This window comes from Chlamydotis macqueenii, chromosome 1, assembly GCF_036417535.1.
Source record: "Chlamydotis macqueenii isolate bChlMac1 chromosome 1, bChlMac1.mat, whole genome shotgun sequence".
Taxonomy (NCBI): Eukaryota; Metazoa; Chordata; class Aves; order Otidiformes; family Otididae; genus Chlamydotis; species Chlamydotis macqueenii.
In genome coordinates this window covers 57430446-57456451 of record NC_141556.1, presented here as the reverse complement: position 1 = coordinate 57456451, position 26006 = coordinate 57430446, and the positions used below count along the sequence as shown (strand labels likewise).

The 26006-nt window shown below is 43.9% G+C and overlaps 2 protein-coding genes across 2 annotated transcripts; one reads left to right on the top strand and one right to left on the bottom strand.

Moving 5' to 3' along the window:
* Positions 1-5252: 5252 nt before the first annotated feature.
* Positions 5253-15502, top strand: LOC147602117 (cytokine receptor common subunit beta-like). The gene is made up of 13 exons (XM_086746028.1): positions 5253-5359; positions 5904-6038; positions 6707-6873; positions 7462-7640; positions 8110-8287; positions 8384-8516; positions 8619-8779; positions 9174-9319; positions 9423-9597; positions 10649-10739; positions 11024-11093; positions 13557-13654; positions 14880-15502. The coding sequence occupies exons 1-13, from the start codon at positions 5253-5255 to the stop codon at positions 15469-15471; spliced, it is 2232 nt and encodes a 743-aa protein (XP_086602154.1). The 3' UTR covers positions 15472-15502.
* Positions 15503-17227: 1725 nt separating this feature from the next.
* CIMIP4 (ciliary microtubule inner protein 4) lies at positions 17228-25985 on the bottom strand. Its single transcript, XM_086753506.1, has 6 exons — positions 25767-25985; positions 23539-23614; positions 22232-22878; positions 21579-21726; positions 20247-20357; positions 17228-20037 (listed from the first exon to the last, which is right to left on the bottom strand). Exons 1-6 carry the CDS (start codon positions 25773-25775, stop codon positions 19952-19954), a joined length of 1077 nt encoding a protein of 358 aa, XP_086609632.1. The 5' UTR covers positions 25776-25985; the 3' UTR covers positions 17228-19951.
* Between the last annotated feature and the right edge of the window lie 21 nt (positions 25986-26006).

The following is a 26006-nucleotide window of genomic DNA, read 5'->3' as shown; positions in this document are numbered from 1 at the left end:
AGTGTTCCACTTAATATCTTATTTTCATCAAACTCCCATAATGCCTATTACATTTTAGGTTTTTTTTTAAAAGGCATTTGCCAATGGTTCTGCCATTCAAACCATATTTTAAACCAGAAGTATTTGTACAGACATATTTGGGCTTTTATATGTTCTGCTTACCTGGGATATTGTTTTTCTTTGTTTTTCTTTTCTTACCTTCTATTCCATCATTTTTTCTAAGTCATAGGCTTTCCGTTATTTCAGACTACACATATATATCAATCTGAACAATTTACTTTCCATACCTGGCATGATTTCCTCGGTTTTCATTTTAAAATTGCCTCATAGTGTTTTTAATCTTAAATGTCAGCAGCGCTGATTCCATTTTGATTAGGTGTAACCCATCTCATATAAACTTAATCTGCTTCAAAAATTTACCACATACTAATAAATATAATCCCCTTTTCCCTACACAGTTTAATCAATCATGACTGAGCCTGTTATCTGACACAGTGTATAAAACCAGGCTCATTGAAGAATGCTACTATGTAGGATCGCATTTTTAGCCTCCTGGTTTAAACTTTGTTTTCAGGACCTCTCACCTGCTATTTCTTTTGTGTTTGTGTGCACACAAGCCATAACCATTTGGTCTTTCTTAGCACTTACTAAGACAATGTTTAGATTCCTTGTGGTATGCACCATCTTTTCAACTGCATGGGCCTTTTCTAGTAAAATGTTTGACCATGTTTTTATTTACTTGGTCATGATCTTGTTTAATTTTGTTAGAAATGAAAGAGATATGTTATTTTTTCTACTCCCAAAGGGAGCCTATCCCACTTAAGATACCCATCAGCCTTTCCTGTACACGGTACCTGTTGAGTAACTCATGGCACAGTGTTAGCTAGTGTTCATGTCACTCAGGAGCACTTTTTGGGGGTGACCTTCTCCTGGAGGTGAAGACCAGGTGCAGTAGATCCATTCGGCCCACCCAGGGATACCTGGCTACTGTGATATCGATCTGTGTCACCCCATGCCAGAGAGAACTTGCCTTGAGTGCAAGAGAGCCTATGGATGGCCTATACAGATATGACAAGACCCACACAGTGTCTGAAGAATGATTTGGTGTCTTCATGTCCTATCTTGGAGCTGAAAGGCTTGACTTGTCCATCCATTCAGTCAAGTTATATCTCACTTTGGGTTAAAAGATTTTAACTGGCTAGTAAATGACCTTTAGGTGTCTTGTCAATTCACAGTTCTGGGTTTTCTGAAAGGATTACTTAAAGTCTTTCTGGTCGAAGTGCCCATCACAGTAGTTCTGAAGAGATTACCACTGAATTGATGTCAATCTGTTCAGTGCTTTATATATGTATATACCCATGAATGCTGCTTTCACTGTGGCTTGGCAAACAGAGCAGGGGAAATCCAGGGATTTATAATTCTTTTGGTTTTTTTTTTTTGCCAGTAGAGTTTTCTTGAACCTCTACCCTAAATTGCTGCTAAAGGTTGTCACTGAATTTCACTTTAGGTTGGGAATGAACATGCCAGTTAAGTCCCTTTGTGAGGCCTTTAAAAAGAAAGGCATCCCTTCACAGTCTGATTATCGAGAGGAAGTTGCCTTTCAGCCTTCGGAAGCCAGAGCTCTTCAGGCCTCTGTAGCACAGGTATGTCATGGCACAGTGATTTCTCTGCAAATTAACAAGGTAACTGACATTGTCAGACTCTGCTATGACACTGGAATGATGAATTTACTATCACTGATTCAGATGCACTCCATGTGAGCTCAAGTTACTGTAGCAGTTTGGCTGAAGAGGCATGCCTCAGTTCCATCCAAGGGAACTTTAATCTCATCTTCACCAAGCATTGCTCTGTTGCAGAAGCACTCCTTCTGATAGGTAGGATCCATGGTGCCTAGGGATGCCAAAACCTAACTGGAGTAAATTACGTGAGAGGAGTAACAGAGTATTGCTTGGAATCACACACAGTGTGAGTGTGCTTAACAAGCATGAAAAGAAGAAAAAGCAACTACTTATGAAAGACTGAAGTTTCAAGAGACATAGTGCATGGGTATTCAATACCAATCCTCATTTTTCTCCACTGAGGTCTCTGCATGTAAGAGGGATAATTCTTCTGCCTGTTAAGAAGAAACAGAAGGGATAAGCTTACACTTCTTTTTAATGTGTGGAAGAATCATGAAGAGAAGGAGAGTGCATGTGTGCCCTTCGGGGACTGCGAAGACAAAAAGTCTCCATTCTCAAGGTCATGTCCATACACTATGTGCAATGATCACTTTTACAGTATATCCTGAAAATTACTGCCAAGTAGCTTTCCCTTCTTTTTTCTCTCTTTGGCTTACTCTGCTTTTCTTTTAGCATTTAAATTTTTTTAATGGACTTTCAGCTGCTACTGATTCATAAGAAATTGTGTATGCTGCGGAGAATGTAATCCAAAGTTGCCTGAACTGTGGTACTTTCAACTGATAAAGGTACTGCCCCAAACTATGGTGTTCTCTTCACAGAGACTGCAGTCCGGGTTAGAGAAAGCAGTAAGAAACTTCACCATCTCTCACTAGATGCCACCACTCCCTTTCATTTTTTCCCTAAGATTAAGAAGATCTAAATATATGTTAAACTACACTGTATCCATTTGAGTGTATATTTTCCTCACTCCTACAGATGCAGAGTGATAAATTAAAATAGGTAAATAAATTAAAATACATAAATTAAAAATTAAAACACTTAAATTAAAATACATAATCAGAGTGTGGCTTGAATTTTAATCCCTTAACAGTGTGGTTTTAGTTTAAGCAGAATCCACATTTCTAGTGCTACTATTTGGACATGGACAGTTTTATACAGGCCAGGCTTAGCAACAGCAATGTGTCTTTAAGACAACATTCACAATGTAAATTAATGTTTTATTTAATGACTGTTTAACTTGATGGCAATTAATTTCCTTTCAGAAAACATTGCACACAAGGGGAATGATGATTTAAAGGATAGATTTTGAGTGCAGATCAACAGAAAAGAGAACAAGAAGCAAAGTTCTGCCTCTGTTAAGACATCATTACATCTTATTTGCAGAAAAATTAGTCGCATTTCTTGAAACTCGTTTAAGCAAAATATAACAGTGAAAAGTACTTCCTTCTCTCTTCTTCTTGTATGACATCTTATCAGGAACCCAGTTGCTCGACCTAGGCTACAAAGAGGAAGGTCAGAGAGAAGTCAAACATGCCCCTGGTGCTGAAGACTACGACAACACAACTGAAAGACAACTAGAGCACAGGCTTATGTGAAGGGTTAAGGCTGTGGGTGACCCACTGGCAGTTGCATTTGCACTGACTTTGTGTGAGAAATAAATAAGAAAGTCAAACAACCACTTGCTGTGAAGCACCTGCTTTGAAGACCACTCAGCGTTCAGGTAAGGCAAATGCGTTGTTACTGTGGGAAAGGAATTGGCAAGGAGCCCTCTTCTCAAACAAACAAGGACTTAAAAGCCCCGTGAATCATATCTTAAAGCAAAGAAATAGGAGGATTGGATCTCTTAGTTCACCAGAAGTACTTTTTTGTGAGTAGGGGTGTCAAGAGAGGCAAGGAAGTGTTCCTCTTTGGACAGGTTCATGATTCAGTGTAACAACAGGATGTACTTTGTACGGATCAGATGGGTGAACCAACATGGGTAATTAATTCCTTCTCATAACTTATGGGTTATTTCTTACTCTCAAGGTGATGGAAGGAGGTGGAAAATCCTATCATTAGTTCCAAACAGCAAGCTTTATCCTTGTCCTCTGGTGAAGAGGCAGAAAGTTTTCCCCTTAATAAATTATCTTCATAAGATGTGCTCTGAGAGATCACATCAGTGTTGATGCAAGTGGTGGTTGGGGCCAAGAGAAGGCCCAAGACTCTTGCAGCTAATCTTGTGAGTCTTGCTTTCAGCTACAACCAGTGACAAAAAAAAAGGAAGAACAGTGACTGTGGAGCATACATTTGAGGAAAAACAGCCAGTGGTGCAGACAGTTGCTGTCTGACAAGATCATGCTTGTGTGCAAAGGTGTAAAGATGAGAGAGCTCATCAGTCTTCTTCTGGCTCCATGCTTGGTTTTGGGGGTTGGAAATATTCAAGGTGAGTTTCAGACTCTTTGCCTCTATTTTTTCCTCCTTTCTTTTCTATTATTGCCCCTTTTATTTTAGCTTGATATTTCTCCATCCTCCCTTTATCTTCTGCTTTCATCTTGGTGACAGAAAGAGATTCTGAGTATACACACATGTAGTTACCAGGGCTACACCAAACACTCCAGATGTAGGCCAAAGGCACAGTTGTGAATGGTATTTAGGCAAGACTCCAAACTTCATGGGCTAGACAATGTTCAAAGCCTGTTAGTTGACCTTAAATTGACTAGTCATGAAGTTTCATTTCTGAGTAGGCCTGACTATTATCAGTATGGCATGTGACTTTGCCTGTCCCATTGGTAGACAGAATTTTGACTTATACCGAAAGAAAATTTTTTTCCAAACTGACTTTTTTCCTCAACAATAGGTGTGCTCTACTAGGTCTGTTGACTTGTCCTGCCTCTGAGTGATCTCCTTCTCTTTACAGTTAGAGGGAGGGCTTGGCTGCTCCCTAAGAGACATGGAGCTGAGAGCTAGTTGATAAGAAAGCTGGCAGAGCAGAGGCACCACACCTGTGCCAGTGAGGAATGTAGTCATTACTCGTAAGTGTTGGAGGCTCTGAGATATTGAACGTGGTTGAGGTTTTAGCCAGTGTTATGTGGCCCTTTTGCTTCAAAGGCATGAAGTCCCATGAGGCTTAAAAACACCAAGCTTAACCCTTCTTGAAGATTAATTTTACCTATTACAACACAATTCCAGCTTTTCTTCACAGGTTGTAGACCAGAATCTTACTTTTCTTGCATGACTACTTTGATTTACAAATAAGCAGAGTCAAAAATTTGAGGCCTTCTCAGTCATAAGACTCACAATAAAATTCAGACAAATGGCAACATACTGAAGTCCAGCCTACTCTAAGAGCAGCAGCTGCTGTTGGAGACTTGTTGCTTTCAGGCTTTCCCATGAAGGGCCAAATTTTATTTGTTAAATCCATGAGCTGAACAACATCAGGGATATTCCCAGCAGATCTCATCACCCAGCTCCTCACTTCTGTGCCTCTGCCTTCTCTAGCACAGTAGCAGAGCTTGTGTTCATTTTACCATTTCCCACTACCTCCTTTAGTACCATCCATCTTCTCATTGTTTCCTCTTCTCAGGGAGCATCCCAATGCAGACCCTCCAGTGTTACAACGACTACATATCTCTTACGACTTGCACATGGATGGTGTGCTCAGAGGCTCATAAATTCCTGAATGTAACGCTGAACTTTGAAGAGTAAGTGCCTGGCTGATGTTCTGTGAAAGGTCTAAAGGGGCTTGGCTGCTCAACCTAAGAGATGGAGCTGGGCAAAAGAACAGTGGACTGGGCTTGCAGCCAGCATAGTATCCAGCTTGCAGACACCACTGTTATGTCCAGGCTAGGGAGAAAGTTGATTCTGTACAGGATGAAAAAGAAAAGGAAGAAGAGCATGCTAATTAAGTAATTTTCATTATCTTTTCAATCACTCTCCCCTGCTTTTGCTGTGAGAGCCTATAGCAGGACACATTAATTATTGCACCAGAGTGGAGAAGGATGTGTTACCCTAGATACCTACTTAATACCACCTAGATATCGTGGTGGTATTAACTAATCAGAGTGGCAAAGAAGGCTGCTTCTTCCTTGTGCCCGTAAGAGCATAGCTATGTTGAAATAATTTCTGAAAAAAAAACCTGTGAGAAAAACAGAAGTTGTACATGTTTGTTTGACTCATTGGGTTTCCTCTCAGAGATACTAGGCTACATCTTGCACTATCTTTTTAGTGATTCTGCTTCCTTTCAAGGAAAAACCAGAAGAGTCAAACTGGAGAGTATGAGGGAGAGGAACACACAGAGAAGAAGGAAGAGATAAGGGAAGGAGAAAAAAGAATAATAGCAGAAGCAGGAGATGCAGGAGTAAACAGCAGAGAGATTGGAGGGTGGGAAGAAAATATGTGAAATAAGAATAGGAAGAAGTGATCTTGGTTTTATTTTTGAGAAAGAGCTTCACTCATGAGTTGACCTGACAGCTGTTGAAGTAAATGGAGAAGGTGCTCCTTACAGTCTCTACAGTATTGAATCACATTACAAGTGTTAGCAGTTTGCTGTGGATTGAAGTCTACAAACCACAGAAGTGTTCCTGTGGCACAAAGGACTCCACAGTCTGCATGGAAATATTTATTTTGTAGGAGGATTGCAGTCTCTAGTCCTCCAAAACTTCTGTCCCAACTGCTAGTTGCATTTCTTTGGTTTACCTTCTTTGACTTCTCTAGTGTAAGCACAGCATAACATACCTATGTACACATGTAAACTGCCAACTCTACTGTTATGGAAGCAACAAACTTTGCTTGCTAAGGGAAGGAGAGCTAGGAGCTGAGGGTGTGTCCTGTTTTTGGCATGGCATAATTCCACAGTACAAAGAAAAGCAGAACAGTAAGAATAATCAGAATCATGCCAGAGAATAACCAGAAATGCTAACATAATGCAGTGATAAGCACTTATTTAGAAACAGAATAAAATAGCATGTGGCAAAGGTTTCAGAAACCACACTTTGGGTCATCTAGCAGCATCCTATTCAGATAATCATGCTTTTTTTCTGTGTAACCAGGGACAAAGAAATGACCTGCAGGTCTCACAGAGGTGAAAACCATGCTGACTGCCAGAACTCCACAATGCACTGGGTGTGTCACATCCATGGATATGAACAAGAAACCTACAACTTCAAATTTGACCTGACACTGCATGCAGAGCTAAATGTCCACTTGTTTCAGAATGGTAAAGATGAACCACTAAGTCTTGCCTCTATTCTTGAGTATTTAAAAGTTTTTCAGAGTAATAGACTGAATATCTAATCCTAAAAAGATAGTTAGGTGAGCCCTTAACCTGAAACATAAGCAAGATTGAAGTTAAACGCTATAAGGCCATACTACCACCTTCAAATTCAGTGCATTTGGGAGAGACAAAAGATGAGTCTACCTTAAATTACTACAATGGAAAAAAATGCGTGTAGACCTACCAGCTAACTAGTGTCTTGATTGGGATGCGGGGAAGGTATCAAAAAAGCCTTCTCTTTCAGCACTATGCTCTACGTGCATTACAGCACATTCTTTCACAAAGTTGCTATGAAACTGCACAACAGCACTGCCCTCCCTACTTTTCTCTTCTGTTCATGAATATACTTCATAGGTTTTGTAGACTTTGTACTTTGCAGTGAAAAAGAATCATGCATTATTTGTAGCACTCAAGGGAAACTGTTAAATATCTAGATTCTGTCATTCAGAGAACATCAGTAGGGATTTTCTTCCCTTCTTCATGTCCCTGTCCTCACTATCTCCTCTCACGGGTTGTACCTTCACCTTCCAGTTCAGACCCTCCCACCTCAAAACCTCTCAGTTCAGACCCTCCCACCTCAAAACCTCTCAGTCAGCTTGATGAGATCAGGAGACTTCTTGCTGACCTGGAAAGCACCTGATGGAAGCCAAGGGCTGGGCGATGCACTGGAGTATGAAGTCACTTATAAGAGGAAGTGGGAGTCCTGGGAGGTAAGAGTGGAGGAGCTGGGCTGTCCTGGTTCAAGCTGCACCCTTTTTGGGCAGTTGAGATCCTGTGACAAAAGCTGTGCAAATGAATGGCCTCTCTGTCCTCAGGCACTATGAGGAGATGCAACAAATGTTGCTTCAGGTCAGGTGGAAGGGTCTCTTTTTCTATTTGCAAGTGACTTGTCCAGTGAAATACCATTTGTCCTGAATTGAATGCAAAGATCTGTTCCTCACTGTAAAAAAGCACTGCACTTGGTTTTGAATTGGAATTGATTTTGCCCTGAATCCCTCCCAGATGGAACTAAAGCACATTTCAATAGGAGCCTCTGTGTTCATGTGGGAAAATAGCGAAGTACTTTTGAAGCTGCTTCCCTACGGAGGAGGATGCACTTTGGTTTTTAAAAAATTTTTAAATGTGCATATCCCCAAATTTTCAGTTTCCTCACTCCTCATTCCACCTCCTTTCCCCCAGCAACAGCAAGCTGTCTCACTCTTGCTCTCCAACACCACTCGTTGCCATCTTGGTCACAAGGACCTTGTCCCAGAGACCAGCTACGTTGCCCGTGTGCGAACCAGACTGGGGCAAGCAAGTGGCTCCTCGAGGCAGTACAGCAAGTGGAGCACAGAGGTATCATGGGAGACTCCAGAAGGTAGCGTGGAGCAGACTGGGGCCGTGCAGCAGTGGAAGTGCTGGCTGACATGCCAGACCTGTCCTGTCACTTAGCTTGCTCTCATCTTCTCTGAAGGTGACCTTCAGCCCAAGAACCTCCGCTGCCTCTTCAATGGTGCAGATCGTCTGACATGCAGCTGGGAAGTGAAGAAAGCGATTGTCACCTCTGTCCTCTTTGGCTTGTTCTTCAGGGCCACTCTAGCATCGGCGTACGTGTTCAGCCCATGGAAGCATGCCTGCCCCTTTCCCATGGTGTTTTTGCTCTGTCCCGTTCCCCCTGATCTCAGCACAGCCTCTTTTTCTCCCAATAGAGAAGAGGAGTGCTCTCCTGTGCATGAGCAGGCTTTGCCCCACATCCCATATGTGGTCCAGAGCTGTGAGATCCCTGTTAGCAACTCCAGCAGTCAGAGGCAGTACCACGTGTCTGTCCGGGCCAAGACGGAGGAGAAACTGATTGAACCCTGGAAGAACAGTGAGTTGCTGTGTTGTTTCTTGGTTCTGCTGGTTGTTTCTTGGAGAGGTGCCCTGCTGGGCAAGTTGGGCTGAGGACAGTGGTGGTGAGGAAAAATGGATGGGAAGAGGAAGAGACCAAGACAGATGTTTCAAATATTGCTTTACTATTTTTCTGTACACGGAGTGCTGTCAATAGTAATGGACAGGGATTTTCTGTTATTTAACGGTCTACTGGTTTATTGTATTTGACTAGAAAATGAAGTTGCAGAGCAACAAGGAGTGTTGAAATGCTGAGACCTCTTACATTGCATAAAACAACATTGTTTTTAGTCTCTGGAAACTATTCACAGTGGTGAAAGTGAGCGCTGGACCAGTATCTTGATAAGTACTCTGAGACATTCTGTGTGTTCCAGTTAAGGTGCTGCCACCTGCAAATGTGTCTGTAACAATGACCAACAGCCAAGAGTATGAACTGAGGTGGAAAAAACACAGTTTAAAATATGACTTCATAAAACAGAGATACCAAGTTGAGTACTGGAAAAACAACCAATACGAAAAGGTAAGTCTTTGAACGTGCCCGAATCCTGGATTTCCCTTTGCTGGGCAAATGGGAAAGACAGTTCCTCTCATCTTCATCATTTCTGCTTCTTTCTTCTCCCTAGACTGTCCAGAAGTTAAATATCAGCAACGATGAACCTCCTTACATCTTCACCCTTCAGATGCTGGAATCATCTACAGAATATAGGGGGAAAATGCGTGCAAGGGTGAATACCCCTGTGAGATATGAAGGGCCTTGGAGTGAATGGAGTGAGGAGTTCACCTGGAAGACTGAGACTGGTACTTGTATTGCAGACTACTTCTGTAAGGTTTTGTGGACAGTTAATGGCTGAAACGCCTCCATAGAAAAACATGTTCTCTCAGCTGGGGCTGAAGTTAGGTCCAGCCATGAGCTAGCTGAGGTCGTTTAACAAGGTGGCTGTCCTGTCTGCATCCTTGCAGTACAGCAGCAGTGCTAATGAAGGAGGTGAGCAGGAGTGACCTTTTAAGCTTCTTTCCTACTTCCCTTCACAAGGTGAGTACAACCAGCCATTAAGTTTTCCACATGGAGAATCAAGCAAAGATCCTGCCCAAAAGATCATTCTTGTTTCCTGATTCCAGTAGTCCACTCTGCTACCATGACACGAACAGCCTGAGACTGCAAGAAGACAAAATATAAGCTACCAGTCTTTTATATTTGCAGAGTGACTACTGGGTTGTGTAAAACACACAGTAGAGTCTACTGGAGATAGGAACTTTTACATGTTTTTGTAAAAAAAAAAACATAGAGGCAGAATGTCTGCTATCATATGGTCTTGTGCCCAAAGGAATATGATCTTCCATGATTTTTCCTGAGGAAGCTTGTAGTGGTAAGACAGTAGGCAAATTTAGACAAGTGTACTCAGGAACAAATTGGCATATTCTTAATGATCATTTGTGGCAATGAGCAGAGGAAGCTCTTTCTTAGAAAATCTCTGAGACCTCCATCTCTTCAGGACTGTACAGAGTAAGCAGACCTAAGGTGCCTGAAGACATGCCTGTTGTTCATGGTGGAGTAAGGTACCTAACCATTTTCTTATTAGCATACATTTTTTACTGTGATGTCGGGGAAAAAAAAAGAATCAGTGAAGGAAGGGATGAACTCTTTTGATCAGTAAGCTGTTCAGGCCACATTTGGTCTGTCCCATGTTGGAGGGTATCCCAACAGTTTGAAGGCCTCATGATCCTATCCCTTGTCCTGCCACCTACATTTCTGTGATCAGCTTGTGTGAAGAGTGACCAGAGTGAAAAACCTGTTACAGGAAGCAGCCACTCTGCAGCTGGATACCTATTTTTCTCTTCTCTGTTTCAGTTCTGCCTCCAGTATTTCTCCACTTGGTGCTCCCAGCTGTCATCATCACTTTGCTAATAGTTGCTTATTGCAGCTATAAGTATCTCCTCAGGTGGGTTTGCGTTGGGACGAGGAGACTTGGCAGCACGTTGGCCACGTAGGCTGCATAAAGGCTGAGGCTCTTCTTGTCCCCCATGAGGAAGAGGTCTATGTGGAGATGAGCCTTGGTGTGGGCAGCCTTGTGCATGTCTGTGCAAGGATGAAAGTTGGGTGGTGGTGTGCCAGGGCCTTGGTGGTGCCTGGCTGTGTGAAGCGGCACAGTGTACGGGGTGCAGTCTTGTCTGCTTGCAGGCACACTGAGAAGCAAATCTTGAAAACGCTGTGTTGTTGTTGCAGGAAGAAGCAAATGTGGGAGGAAAAGATTCCGAACCCCAGCAAGAGTCTCCTGATCCAGAGCTACCTGGGGGTAAGAGGAAACTGTACTTTCTAGGATGCTCCTGAAGTACAGCATGGAGTTATTCCAGGGTGAAAAGAAAGAAGGGAGGGGTGTGTTTGGGTATCTAGTTGAGGGCAAGCTGCCAACTCAGGCTCTGGACTGTCACTGAACAGACTGCTGTCCTGTCCAGGTGGATTCTGGAGCCTGGCTAAGCCTCATGAAACCCTTTACTACTGACTTTGGTCTTCAATGTATTTTCCTACCTCAGTATCCAGGACCTGAGAGTTGAAAAATACAACCCACTCCCCGCTCTGACGCATCTGGTCAGGTTTGCCATACTTTGCCTCCAAAATGCCTCCCAGAATCCTCATATATGAAACCTGTTGTCCCTAAATGGACTTGACTTTTCTCTGTTACTGGTCAGGATATTGCCTGACTCTCTTCAGTGCTACCTTCTATTATCTCTGCATGATTACTTCCTTGTGTACTCCTCTGCAGTCACTGGAGGTTGACTTCACACTGTGAGAGCTCTATTTCCTCCTACATGCTATTCTTCCCGGACATGGACATTCTCCTCCATGTAAGAAAGGAGAGGGCAAAGAAAAAGAAATTTTTAGTTTGCACAGTCATATCTTTGGAGGCATTTTTAAACGTAAATGGCTTGTTTTTTCTTCTATCTCTCTCCCTCACCCATTTCCTGATTTCATCTGCAAGGGCCATGCAAATCTTATGATCCAAAGAAATTATACCCTGGTAGGTGGATATCACCAAAAGAGGCACTGCATGGAGCATACTTGGCATTTTATGAAATAGTGGCTAGGTTCCTTTCTGGAGCTGACTCTTCCGTGTTTCACTTTCTCAGTATGGTAAGTCCACAGCCTTATCTATCTGTGAGCCTCCCCTGGAACCGCTGGATTTGTATTCAATCTCACATCTCTAATGTCTCTGTCTCCTTAAGGCAATGCTGCTAATCTCCATCCTACAGACAGGGTGCTCATGCTATTTTTGTCACTGTGTTTTATCTTCTACTTAAGCTAAATGACTTCCACCTCATTTCTGGCTCCCTGCAGTGCAAGTCAGTGATGCACAATTCCAGGGACGAGTGGTCTTTACAAAGATTAACTTAACAGTTGCTTCTCCAATTGCAACATTTTTAGCTTTCCACCCCGTCTTCTCTATCAGCCTCATCCCATACCTTGCAAGTCCTTTTGTCCCATTTTATGTTTTCACCTTAAGTGGAATGCCTGGTCTTAGCGTTGTTCTTGAGCCTGATGCATGTGGTGGGCTGTCATAGTCCTCATCTAACTCTTCCTTTGGCACCCAGTATTTCTCAGCCCCTTATTCAGTGAGCAAGCAATGTCTCTCAGGCATGCATCCAGTCAGCAGCTGATATAGGGGAAGTGTGGTACAGCAGACTGCTTTACATGATGCATATCTCCATGTTTTGCAGGATCTGATAAATCCCCCTTGCAGATCAGTCAATGTTCTAAAGTTCCTTCTGATTAATTTGGCTGTCAACAGACTTCATCAACTTATTTTTCTGCCGACACAAAATAATCGATACCAGTACAAGGCTGTCCACCACTCCAAAAAGCATCACAGTAGCTTTGTTACCTGTCTTGTACCCAGCTCTCCATCCAGAAGTGCTCACTGTTCTTAGTCTTGTGGTTTTGAGAGTTTTAAACTCTGCAGCAAATTCCCTTATCCTAAACTTTGTAAACATCTCAGCAATTCTGTTTCTCTGGGCAGTCAGCGCAGAAGGACGGTCATTTTAGCTCTACAGGTGAAACGTTGCCCAGAGTCTCCCTCATGTGCTGCTGAACCAGAGTAGGGATTGCACAAAACAGCAGCCTAGAGGTTTATTGTGACAGGAACCTGCAGCTGCAGCAGCCTCTGACTTCTATGCTGCATAATGATAGGTCAGGGATAGACAACGTGGAAGTGAAGGAATAGTCTTCTGGAGGACAGGACATACTTCGTAGCCACAGTGATAGGATTGCTTCCACATTACCATCCATTGTGACTTGAAGAGCAAAGAGAAACGCATCTCAGGTTGTTCTGGCTAGAGAATGAAGGTTGAAATGTGAAGAGGATCTGCAGATTGGAGCAAGGATGAAGGAGGGAAAAGCTGATCGAAGATGTTAGAACAAATCAAAGGAGTATGAAGGTGCCAGGAATACTTTCAGACTGGCAGTTTTTTAACCTGTAGCAATGTTTCTACTGTGTATAGGTGGGGAAACAGCATGGTCCTAAAAATGAGAACAGCAAGGTTGTTGAGACAAAAGTTATTTGGAAAAGATTACTTCTGAAACACCGGTTGATAAACTGGTAAAACTAACTATACCATGTGAATGGCTGGAAGCTCATTCTTGTCCTAGGTGTTTATCACAAATGTGCTACTAGCCTTCTTCCGCTCATGGCTTCTGGTTCTTCTGGCCTTAATGTGATCTCTCTTTCCTCAGAAGTGTTACAATCCTCATCTTCTCTCTTCAGGAATCTGTCAGCCAATGCTCAGCCAGCCAGGTGTGCTTCAATGGGCAGAATACTTCCAAGGAGTTGGAGCAGATTAACTGCATTCAAGTGCTGGATGGGTAAGCAAGCAGCCCACTCCCTACTCTTTTCTGGAAAGGTTCCTTACTAACCATGGGGTAAGAGCAGGTTGTGCATGGATATCACCCATTGTGATGGGGAGGACAAAGCATTTTCACCTATATATCTCCTCAGTCTGTGTACACCTTCCAAACATCTACGGAAATTGTACTGAATTGCTGCAGCTACAGATCTTGACTTTCCTGGCTGGAAGTCTGAGGATAGAAACCTGCTCCCTTTCTTCCTCTGTACACTTTTGTAAGTCATATGAAGGAAAGATGGATTACTTTTGTTAGTTCTTTGAAATCTTTGTCTTCTCCCTTTGTCCAGAATCACATTCAGTGTTTGTAAGAGACAGGGGCCCTTTATTTTGAAGAAGTAACTGCAAAGTATCACTGAAAGCTCAAGAGCTTCATAAATGCTGATGCTAGCAGCTACACTGCCTGAGCCTATACTGCTAAATAAATCAGGGCCAAGATGTAGTACCAAGCACTGCCTTGTAGCTGCTTGCACTGCTTTATTGTCAGCACTCTCCCTGCCACGGTTTGGCCTGTGCCAAACAGTGCTCTCCAAGATAACTTCCTGGCACGGTTTGGGAGATAGCACAGGGTAGCAAACATTCCCAGTGGGCAATATGGACACGACTGCACTTGGTTTGGCTGCGTCCAGTGTCCGTCAACAGTGTTCTAGCAGGCTTTGGACCCAGGCCATGCAACACACATCCTGTTTCACACTACAAATACAGCTGTAACACTGTGGTCACATTATGTCATGGACTTTGAACTGAAAAAAACAGACACAAAACCTTTGCTGTGTTTTAGACTGCAGAGACACTTATAGACCCAAAAGACTACCACGGCTATACAGTGTGGACACAGACAGTCTATGCCATCTTACCAGAGGGCCAAAGAATGGTCCCCAGCTCTGTTTTATTTACATCAAAAACACTACTTTTCTCAAAAGCTGATTTGTGCTTGCATATCTTGGCATTAAGAAAAGTTGGAGTCAGCAGTAAACAGTTGATCTCTTGCTGTGACAAGGAAAATGCTGAGGCTTGCATCTTCTGAGAAAGGTACCAAAAGAAGTGGCCAAATGTTCCTTCTAGTTTCTTGGAGACAGTGTACCCCCTTAGAGCATCTCCTGTTTGTATGCAGTTATCACCTTAGAGAGTTGCCAGTTAGAGAACTGTCAATAGCAGCCAAGTCCTGTGTTTTTTCACCTGAACAGGATGACTAAGAGTCCAGCAGAGTTCCATGGAGCCGAGGCAAAGACAGTGCCATTTTCCCATGCTACATTGGCTCCACAAAGCTCCTGTCAGACGTCTGGAGTGCCACATCAAACCTCACTTTCATTGTCCACACTTGTCTGCTCATTGAATCAGACTGCTGGTCCATCCTGCCTGTTTGCCAGGCTTTCAGGCAAGAGTGCTGCTCATACAAGTACTGCTTCCCAGACTTGCTTTGCTTTCAATGGGCCATACTTGTACAGCTCAATGATGTCCTCCCAGCCTGATATGCATCACGCCCTGGCAGGGGACCCAGTGGGAATCCGTGAGAAATCAGTTTCCATTCAGTATGTGACCCTCCCAAAGGAAAACAGTCCCCAGGCTCCACAGAAGCAAGAACAGCCAGGAGCAGATCTTCCACAGCCCTTCCTGCTCCCAGATCAGAAGGAAATGATGCAGCACCTTGATGATGATGAGAAAGAAGCCCCATCAGTCAAAGCTGAGCTGATCAGTGACATTGCTAGCACCTCTGTGATAACATATTTAAGAAAGGGTAAAAACTGCTGCACAACAGAAGCTGGGAGAGAGGAGTGAGAATACGTGAGAGGAACAACTCTGCAGACACCAAGTCACTGAAGAAAGAGAGGGAGGAGGTGCTCCAGGTGCTGGAGCAGAGATTCCTCTGCAGCCCGTGGTGCAGCCCATTGTAAGGCACGCTGTCCTCCTGCAGACCGTGGAGATCCATGGAGGAGCAGAGACCCACCTGCAGCCCGTGGAGGACCCCATGCCGGAGCAGGTGGATGTGCCTGAAGGAGGCTGTGATCCCATGGGAAGCCCGTGCTGGAGCAGGGTCCTGGAAAGACCTTTGGCCCTGTGGAGAGGAGCCCATGCTGGCGCAGATCTTCTTTCAGGACCTGTGACCCTGTGGGTGACCCACACTGGAGCAGTCTTGTTCCTGAAGGACTGCACCCTGTGGAAGAAATCCATGCTGGAGCAGTTGGTGAAGAACTGTGGCCAATGGGAAGGACCCATTGGAGAAGTTCATAAAGAACTGTCTCCCATGGGTGAGATCCCACACTGGAGCAGACACAAGGCATGATGAACTGACCGCAACCCCCATTCTCCGTCCCCCTGTACCACTCGGGGGAGAACGCAGACGCAGAGAAACTGGGAGTGAAGTTGAGCCTGGGAAGAAGGGAGGGGTGAGGGGAAGGTATTTTAAGATTTGGCTTTTATGTATCATTATCCAACTCTGATTTGCTTTGCAATAAATTAAATTAATTTCCCCAAGTCAAGTCTTTTTTGCCCATTACAGTAATTGCTGGGTGATGTCCCCGTCCTTATCTCGACCTACAAGCCTTCTGTCATATTTTTCTCCCCCCATCCAGTTGAGAAGGCCAAGTGACAGAGAGGCTTAGTGGGCACCTGGCAGCCAGCCAGGGTCAATCCACCACACCAAGTAAATAAGAAGACAATGCACAGAATATTGAGGTCATACAGGTCTTCAGAATACTGAAGAAAGCTGTTATGGAAAGGAAAGCAGCCAGCTTTGAGATAGAGAAAAGCCTGCTGCAGTTGTAGGGGTCTTAGATAACCAAGACAAAAATTTGAAAAATGACACCATTACAGTCCCATTTTCTTTCTACAAATACTACCTCTCCTCTCCAGCTTCTAGTCCAACACGGTGAAAGATATCAAGCAACTCTACTCCTTTCTTAGTTCTATTAATGTATTTGGTAAAAGGGACAGGCCATAATTCCTATGTACCTGCATTCAGATAGGCTCACATTCCCCTGATAGTTGTGACTGGCAAGGGAAGGAGCCAGATTTAGCTAGGGATCCTTTCTAAAAACAAATAATCAATTTCAATTCAAGGCTCTCAGGTTATAGGAAAAGAAAATTATTTTGTTTGGGCACATAATGAGCTTGAACAATCAGTTTTCCTGCTCAAGAGAAATGAATCCAAAGGTTTAAAAGAAAAGGAACTTTAATAAAAGGGATAAAATGGTAACTCAGCATAAACACTAGCAGACCTATTTACTAAAATCACCAATACAACCTGAAAGCTTCTTGGTAATGTAGCCCATTCCCCTGTTTTGCCCAGAGCTATGAGAGTCCATCTGTAAGAAGATGCTGCTCTTAAACCTCCCCTTGTTTCCAAGTGGGATGATCCCAGAAGTCGTCAGAGGGTTAAATGGAAAGCAAAAAAAAAAAGATTGGCTGGAGAACATAAAATCTTTTTAAAAAGTTATATTCTGCAGCATGATCTGTGCCTCAGCTGTGGGGGACGCATAAGCCTAAACTGGGAAATACCCATATTTGCAAGAAATACTCAAAGGTATGAGGAGAGTGCTGCAAAAGCTTGGATGTAATTGGTCTCTTCTATTTAAAATTGCTATAGTACGTTTATCTATTTTTCAAGTGCATTGACTGTTTACAGATGACTGAAACAGTTCCTAAATAGCTATTTTAGTGAATGGTTTAGCTAAATCAGAGACAAACCCATTTTTTCCAAAGTTCTGCCCTGTCAGATAAAAACATTGGCTCAGAGCTGCCACCCAATGATCAGACCTTGTAAAATCACTTAAACACAGGCTACCTGTGTTGCACAGCCTGAGTTCAGGAAGACTATATAGCAGAGACCAACTATTTTCTCACTGCACAAAAAAAGACAGTGAAAGGCCATTTCCTCCTCCACTCCCTTTCCACTCCTCTTCCCCAACATCTGCATAGCTCATAATTCATTTTCTGGCCTGCAACAAGGTCCTTTGCTTAGAAAATTTAATTTGTTAACCTGTTAACTTTGCTTTTTTCTTCTGTATTGATTTTCTGATGGTTTATCAAGTTGAATCAGTTCAGAGCATAGGCATGGAAGTGTCAGCACCAGCACAAAACAAGCAAGAAAGAATGAACTGCTGAGAGCAGAGAAATGGGTAGAAGGGAGATTTCAGCTGCAGCGAGCACTTATTTCTTGTCTAACTGCATTCAACATGCTATTTGGAGTTTCCAAAGCTGGCTTTAAATATGCATGTTTGGCTACCCAAAGCACACTAGTCAACAGAGAGTGCCACACAGGGTGATGCTCCTTGCCAAGATTCTGGCTGAATTAGTTTGTTCAGAGCACTCAGCGACTTCAGGTATTGATTGCTCCCAGTAGCTGCTCTGTCTCATTGAAAGCTATCTCAGTTATCTCTGCAGCTTTCAAAGTGTCATCCATCAGAAAGTGTTTAGCCCTGGCTGAGCTGTAACATTTGGCAAAGCAAAGAAGATAAAGGGGGATTGCCACATGTACATTCATTTGTCATCAAACAGCTGTCACCCATTTGAGTGTATTATACAATGCCAAATATTTTGTACAATTTAAGTGCTTATAAAAATATTATAACTTGTAAAAAGTGTACAAAGTGACTTTAGTCCACTGCAAGAGGCAAACAACAGTTTGTGGTAGAGTGCAGTGGTGCACCAACAAGACCTTTCAGTTAATTTCCCTTCTGATCTAGTCTCCTCATGAGCCTTTCATAGGTAGCAAAAGGCATTTGCTTCGAGCTGTACCGTAATTCTGCAGTCTGCCTTTCTAACAAACATTAGAAATACATCTGTAAATCTATATGCTGATTCAGCCCACATGTTATGTCTTGTGTGTGTATCAGCTAACTGTGTTGAGAACTGCCTGCTTTCAGGACACCAACCAGTGCCAGCAGATTTCTGTTCAGCTCCATGTTTTCTGGATTAGGACAGGCTGCGGTGTCAGAAGACAGCATCTGTTATGTACTTGGAGTCATGTTGGTCATCAGTGCTGGACGCAACACGGAGAACAGGGTGTTCTGAGAGAGCTCTGCAGTTCAGATGAAGCTGGAGTGGTGTGTGTTCAGACAGGAGCCACTTGGTACAGATGCACAAGAAAAATCCACAGGGAGGTTTCAAGAAGCTGCCATTTGACCAGTCTCCTTAATTTGAAAGACTTGGATGTGTGCCTGGAAACATCTGAATTCCAAATGGTTAATTATTGCTGGCAGAAAATGATTACCCCTTGATTATCATTAGTTACATTTTAACCTCCTTCACTACTTTTATGAAGTCAGCATATTGTTATCTAATCCCCAGTCGATGAAGGGTGAAGCAACCATCCTAATTGTGCCCCAAACCAGTTCACATCAGGGAGCAAAGCATCAGCCTTTTAAAATGGTGAAAGCTTGCCACTAGACAGGAAAGATCAGGGCATCGCTGTTCCCAGATACGTACTTTGTGATTGCTGCACCGGATTGCTATGCTTTGAAGCTGGAAGGCAGGATCCTGCAATACGGGCCATTAAATACTGTGAGAAAAACACATCAGGAAGCCCTAAAGACCCTGCACGTCCTGCATCATTCAAGCCCTTGGATGGTCCTTGGTTAAAGTCCAGACACACTCTCTGAACTTCAGATTATGCAGACTGTATGGTGGACGCATGTGCTCCTCTCTGAGAGACATTTATCTGTGAGTTAGGGAAAGCGCTGACAGGGGCGAGTGTGGCTTACGAGAGCTTCAGTAAGGGTCCATTCACATTGTGGGGTGATCTGCAGATTGGAGAAGTCCTGGGGCTTCTTGCAGCTTTCCTGTTCCCTTTAGGTGCGATAAGCTGGGTTTTTTTTGCATTGGCTTGGTCTGCAGTGTGGGCTTTAGTGAATACCCTGATGCCTCCTCTTCTCATGTGAGTTTTCATTTGCTTTCACACATTACTGCTGCTCCCTGCCAGAGTAAGAACTTTCCCTGAAATCCCCCATGTGGCAGATACAACAAAAGTAGAGTGGTGGGCAAAGCGCCCTCCTTCCCTATCCCCTGTAGGCATCTGGTGCCGATCACACAGTGTTGTGTCCCAATTATTGAGCGGACGCTTGTCGTGGTTTAACCCCAATTGGGAGCCAAGCATCAGGTAGCTGCTTGTTCCCCCTCACTGGGGGAACAGGGGAGATAAAATATAATGAAAGGCTCTTGAGTCAACAACTAGCATGCAATGGGCTTATGTGGAGGTTTACTAGATGGCTGAGGAAAAAGATCTCTTGCCGAATAATTTCCAGTCCTCAACCTTCATCTTCTAAGGCTTGTCTTTTTTCTTCCCATATTTGTCCTCGAATGCTTTCTGCAGGTTAAGATTTAGGGCATTTTTCTGATGCCATTTCCCTGTAAAGAAGGCAAATCACAGTTCAGTCACAGCCTCCCTTCTAATGTTATTATCCCCCAAGGATTTTTCTAGCTGTAGAGCTCCTCTCTTGTGAAAATGCCAATTTCTAGTCCCCGTGCACCTTGCCCAAACCCATCCATTTTCCTTGGCAGAAGCAGCACCCATCCCAGGAATTCAGCAACTGTCCTTTTCCTGGCAGAAGCCATACCTAGCTCATCAGTCTTCCTTCCGTACCAGTTGTTGGGATCCCTGGTTGCCTTCTTAATTATATCAGGGGTGTAGGAATCTTTCATCAAGCTTTGGGCCTCCAGTGCACCACCTGCAAGGAACAGCAAATAAGGAACTGTACACAGAAATGGCCCTACTGTAGTCCTGGAATTGAAGCAGAGGAGCAACGCCAGCAGTTTCAAGGGCTCAAGAAAAGGCCTATGTTGACTGCAACACGTTTGATCAGCTGTGTCCCTAGGTGCTGAATAACAGCCTCATCATCTCCCAGCAGGGATCTTTTGTTTGCCAATTTATCTGCTTTTCATCCTCAAGTATGAGACACACAGAGGGTGCCTCAAGGTATCATCTTTATTTGTATCCCAGTGCCCTTTCTTTAATTCAAGTGCCCACTTATCTCCTGTTGAATCCCCTCATTCATGTGACTAACTTCCTGTTCAGCAGTACAGCTCCACAAAAAGCACCATCTTACCACTCCAGGCTTTCTTGAGCTCTTTTTCTGCCACAATACTAACAAATAGTTCCCAACTGTGACTTCTCTTTTTATACCCTCTTGACTTTTAGCCTTTTGAGGGGGCTTTATTTTAGTCTCTCATCCTTTCCTCTTCACCTTCTTTTTTTATTGTACTCCTTCCTTGATAATAATGATTTTGAGCTCCCTGGGGAAAGATGTCCTTCCTTTCTCTGTGACTGCACAAACCCAGGACAATGCAATACACAGCAAGGTCTTGTCATGGAACATACTGTATAAGGAAAGGGTATCTGTCTCATGCTGGTATATGAGAAACAGGAATCAGAGACAATGATTTCAGAGTTTCTTGGGTACGATGGTAACAAAAATGCCTAGTTCCCGATGCTTGTTTAGATGGAGGGAGCCCTGGGGACCTTGGAAACAGAGGTTTGGAGAAGACATTTCAGAGCCCCACATCTCTAAAGGTCTTGAAGAGAAATAACATCAGTATTGGAACTGGAAATAGCTTGGGACTGGAGATCACAGGGGACATTGAATTGAAAATTGCAAATAGTGTCCATTTGGATAGCTCTGAACATGGAGAACAAGGGCCATGATATACCTTCACTTTTCAAGAGTGAAGGAAGAGAAAATAAAGGGATAGAATACATAGAAAGGGTGGCTCTAGCTTTCATTTCCTCTAGCACCACAGCTTGGAAAAGTAGTGGCTGTCAACAGAAGGAGTAAAAGGGGAAAGTAAGGGTCACCTACAGTCAGACCTCCACCCAAAGCAGTGTGGCTGCCCAGGCAAAGTGTAGATGGAACCAGCTTGAAGGTCAGGCATACGTATATGTGTCCCCTCACCTTGGAAGATATTTGACCTCAGGTTAAAACCCAGCTGGTTGTAATCAGTAAAAGATGTAGAGTTCTGGGAATATTTTAGCATTTCAGTACGGTCGCTGAGTCTTTTCTGTCCCATGATTAATGCTGCCTGGCACCGAGCTCGCTGTTCCTGAAAACACAAACAAGAAGGAACCACTGTCAGTCCACACCCCCTAAGTGCAGCAAACTCTTGGCATTTCCACTCCTGCATAGGTCTTTGAGCTATGACTAATCTCTGGGACCTGGGTCTATCCTTGAGTCTCCCTCAGCGGCTTCTGTAGGCATTGAAATTGCATAGGATAACTGGGACTGGTAAAAAAGTTGGTAATTGGAAAGGGACGATAGTGTTGGGCCCTGGACTGGGTCCTGGTACCACGCTGTTTTGCTTTGCTGAAGGCAAGGACTCTGCCTGCCTACCGGAACCTTACAAATGAAAGGAGGATGGAAAAACAAAATTAAAAAAGAGATAGGAAAGCCTGTCTACAGAATGTGTCACTGCCCCTTAGTGTGAAGCCCAAATCCATCCCTCTACATGTTTTCTAGAAACTGCTAATATCCCACCCACACAGCCCCCTACACCTAAAAACAGCCTTCAACCTGCCACAAAGGAACCATGAAATGGCTTCCTCCAATACCTCTCCATTGCTGGCAAGTTCACCTGCACTGGCAAGTTCACATTTGCTGTTAGCATGAATCAAGGTGTTTCTCTTCTCCAGACGGAGCTTCCATTCCGCTTTCATATCTGGTCCTAATGATGCTAAGGACCCTTTGGGACTTAATCTGCTGCAGGTCTCCTTAGCTTTTTCATAGCTGGCTTTGACAGCCTTCTGTGAAGACCCAGGTCCTCTAGACTCCAGTGTTTGGTGCTGGCCTGCTACTGGTTCTTTGGCATTTGAGAGGGATTTGGTGCCATCTGCTTTTCTCTGCCTGGATACTGCAGGCAGGTGGTAAATGCTGCTCCTCCTTCTTGGCTCATGGCCCGCTGTCAGGTCTTTGGTGGCAGAACTATCTTCTCCTTCCTCTTCAAGTCTTCTTGAATGAAGATTCTGCAAGGAGGGAGTTTTGGCCTGGAGACTCTGTTTGTTCTGTGTTTTAGTCTGAACACACTTCGCAGAAGTAGATGTCTGGGATTTCATAGATGCCAAGGTGTTCGCTATCTCCTGAGCCACTGGGCCCTTGGGGATCTTCCAGGTGGCTCTGCTGGAGCTTATTTGGGATGTTTCCTGTCCGCTGGGACCTAAGTCTTCTGGAGGAGGCTCTTTTTTCCCTTCCTTAGGTTCCACTTAAAGACAAAAATAATAGCTCAATGAATTTGATGCTGTTTGGATGACAAGTGGTACCATAAAAGGAGTTGGAAACAATGGATATGTCATTGCGTCATTGTCAGACAACAAAAGAAATAGTAAAGGTCTCAAAGAGGGAAAGAAAAGAAAAAAACCCAACACCCTAACTGTGTCATACCAATCTCCCTGCTGAACCAGGCAAAGGTTCCTAAAGAGTCATAAATGCTCTTGAGAAATGAACATGCACATAAGTACGGAAGTAAAAATCTTTTGGCCAAACATGCACACAAAGGTCTGTGTTTTTGTATGTGTAGGGGCCCCTCCAACCCACGATCACTCTCACACTTGTGAATGTGTTCTTAGCGTCTCTGTGGCTCATCGGTATTTGTTGATGAGTTTACAGCACAGCAGCAGCTTATTGTGTTTGTGCAGGGAGGTAGTGAGACAAGTCCACCAGTGGAGGAAGACAAGCTTGGGGAGTGGGGATTTTAACCCATCAGCCCATGGCACATGGGATCCCTGTCCAAGTAGTTTTCACTCACAAGGGTACATGCAATTCTGGACTGCACGCAAGGAGGGAGAGAATGACACACAGCTTCACAAGCTGTACTGCAAAGCAAGGCTTGAAGGAGGGACAGCTTCTCTGCCATGTTGCTTACCTGAAGTACTGTTGGCCAGCCCAAAGACATTTTCTACCACATCAGGTGTAGGGGAAGCTGGAACCCCTACCACACCCTTTGAAGAGAAACAAAGGCCATGTGAGGCTCAGAGGTGGGAAGGGGACAGTGGCCCTGCTAATCTTAGGTGACATATAGATTATTCTCACACAGATTTATTATACGCCTTCCTAGACCAAGATAGAACTGTCCCTGCCTGCCTGCACAGTTGGTTCTACAACCCACGATCCTCTCAGATTAAAAAAAAACACAACAGTTCTGCAGGATTTCACATTAATGGCTCACAAGGGACAGCCTGCCTAGGAGACGGCCAACCAGTGCCTCTGGGGAATAATGAGCTGCAAGAGTTTTTACAGGCAGTGGTGCAGACACAAGCCAAAATTGGGGAAAAAAAAAATCAGTGAAAAAGTCTTTTTTTTTTCATTCTGAAGCACCTAGAGATGTCAGACCTATTCTGTGCTGTACAATTACAACATGTCCTTCCTTTGATGCATTAAAGTAAGGCCAGAAAAATGGAGAGAGGAGGTGACCAACATAAAATGCCTATGCAGTGCTAGCTATGCAAAGGAAAGGAGACAGACTGGAGAAAGGGCTTCTTCCCTGATTCTGGCACACACTGTCCTCTCTTTTACTCTGCTTGTCCTGCTGACGTGATTGATCCAACACACAGCCTTTGCAAACTGCATCCTGCACTAGGAGGAAACTCATGTCTTTCCTGCGGAGGCAAAGCCTGGGTAAGCCTCAGAGATGTCCTGCTGATTGTCTGTGTTCTTCATCCCAGCGGGACTCTGCAGGCTCAGCCCATGTGAAACCTGGGACAGGTTACAATGGAAGCCATGGCCCACGGTAGCTGTGAGCCAGCTGGCACTAGCAGCAGTACAAATAGAATCTGGATCAGGTAGGGATGTATGTTTGCGTTTGACAAATTAGCTTATGACATGACATATACGCGTACTTTCTGCTCTTAAGACTAGCTATTGAAACGAAGACACGATTGCTGATGGGGCAGGAAGCCGACTGCTTCAAAGTCAACTCGCCAGGGCTGACATGAACCAGCAGCTCGTTTTACACCGTGCCAGTCCTTTGCAGTAGCACGTCTGGTACAATACTGAAGCTACTGTATCAGTCAAGACTCCAGGAATCAGTGCTGTGTGCTTTGCAAATGTATTGAGAGAGAACCTCTCCCACAAAAAGAACAGGGCCATAAGACATCAAGAGAGGAAGCCAGTCTTGGCTCACAAGGCAGGATTTGCTTCTTTTCCATACCGCTTCTCATTCTTTTTAAAGAAGAGCCAAACATTTACACATCACCAAAGTGCAGGAATCTGTGTTGCTAAATAAACTCCTGTGTTAACTGTCACCTCCTACTTAAAACAAACGTCTGTTTGTTATTATTACTATATTCAGTGGAAAGAACTTTCCAGTCTGCTGCTGTAGAAAGTCCCCGTCCCATTTCTTCCAGTGAAGCAGAATTTCTGCGTAATGAAGCAATGTGCTTAGTTCCCAAATTCTGTTCATTGACAGCTTTCATTTCCCCAGTTCCTCCTGGATGAAATGATGCTGAAGCCTGCAACTGTTCCTACTTTCTCGTTTGTAACTGTATATGATGTTATTGTTTTTGCTTATTGTTCACTTTACTTCCGAGCCTGAAGGTCCACAGTCGAAGTACCACTCTGACACTTCTACATCTTGATGCCAAGAAGGACTTTAAAGCCATTTGACCATCCTCCTGGATAACAGAAGCGACAGAACTACGTCTACTTATTCCTTTGCTAAGCCAATTCTGTGAGGAACAACAGATGACATACCAGAAAAGTAATATCTTCATCAAAAAGCTAAAAATGATAAAACTTGGATCTTTCTTTCCGAATGAAAAAAACACCCAAAATGTATGTTTAGTATAGCCTAAGTCTATGACTTTCCTGACATGAAGGCAAGGAGGGAGCTGTCTTTCCCAGGCAAAAAATTAACCTTATCAAGACAGGAGTAGGAATTGGTATGCCATTCTCATCAGCCACCAGATATGGTCAAGAATGGCCTCATATACCTTCCACATCTGGCCAGACCTCCAAAATATGAGGAGATTTCAGTGACTTTCCAGACCTGAGAAGCCCCATGGGTGTCAAAATGACATTGGATCTTTTCTCTTTGCCACTTTAAATCCAAGATTTAACAAGAGGCAAAGCCTCTTCCATAACTACCTCTCTCACCTGGTCCATGATCCCTGATGCGGTGCCACAGAGATGTACACAAGCAGACAGGTCCTGTGGAAGTGCAGGTATGGAGGTGGGACCAAGGCTGAAGAGCAGAGATGGTTGCTAAGGAACAATCATCCCTCTATGAGCTATGGTCTCCATGGGAACCCAAAGAAACATGGCAGAGATCAGGGTCATCCTTGCTGAATGAAAAAACAAACAAGGAGGACAACAAAAGGCTCTGGCCTCATGAAA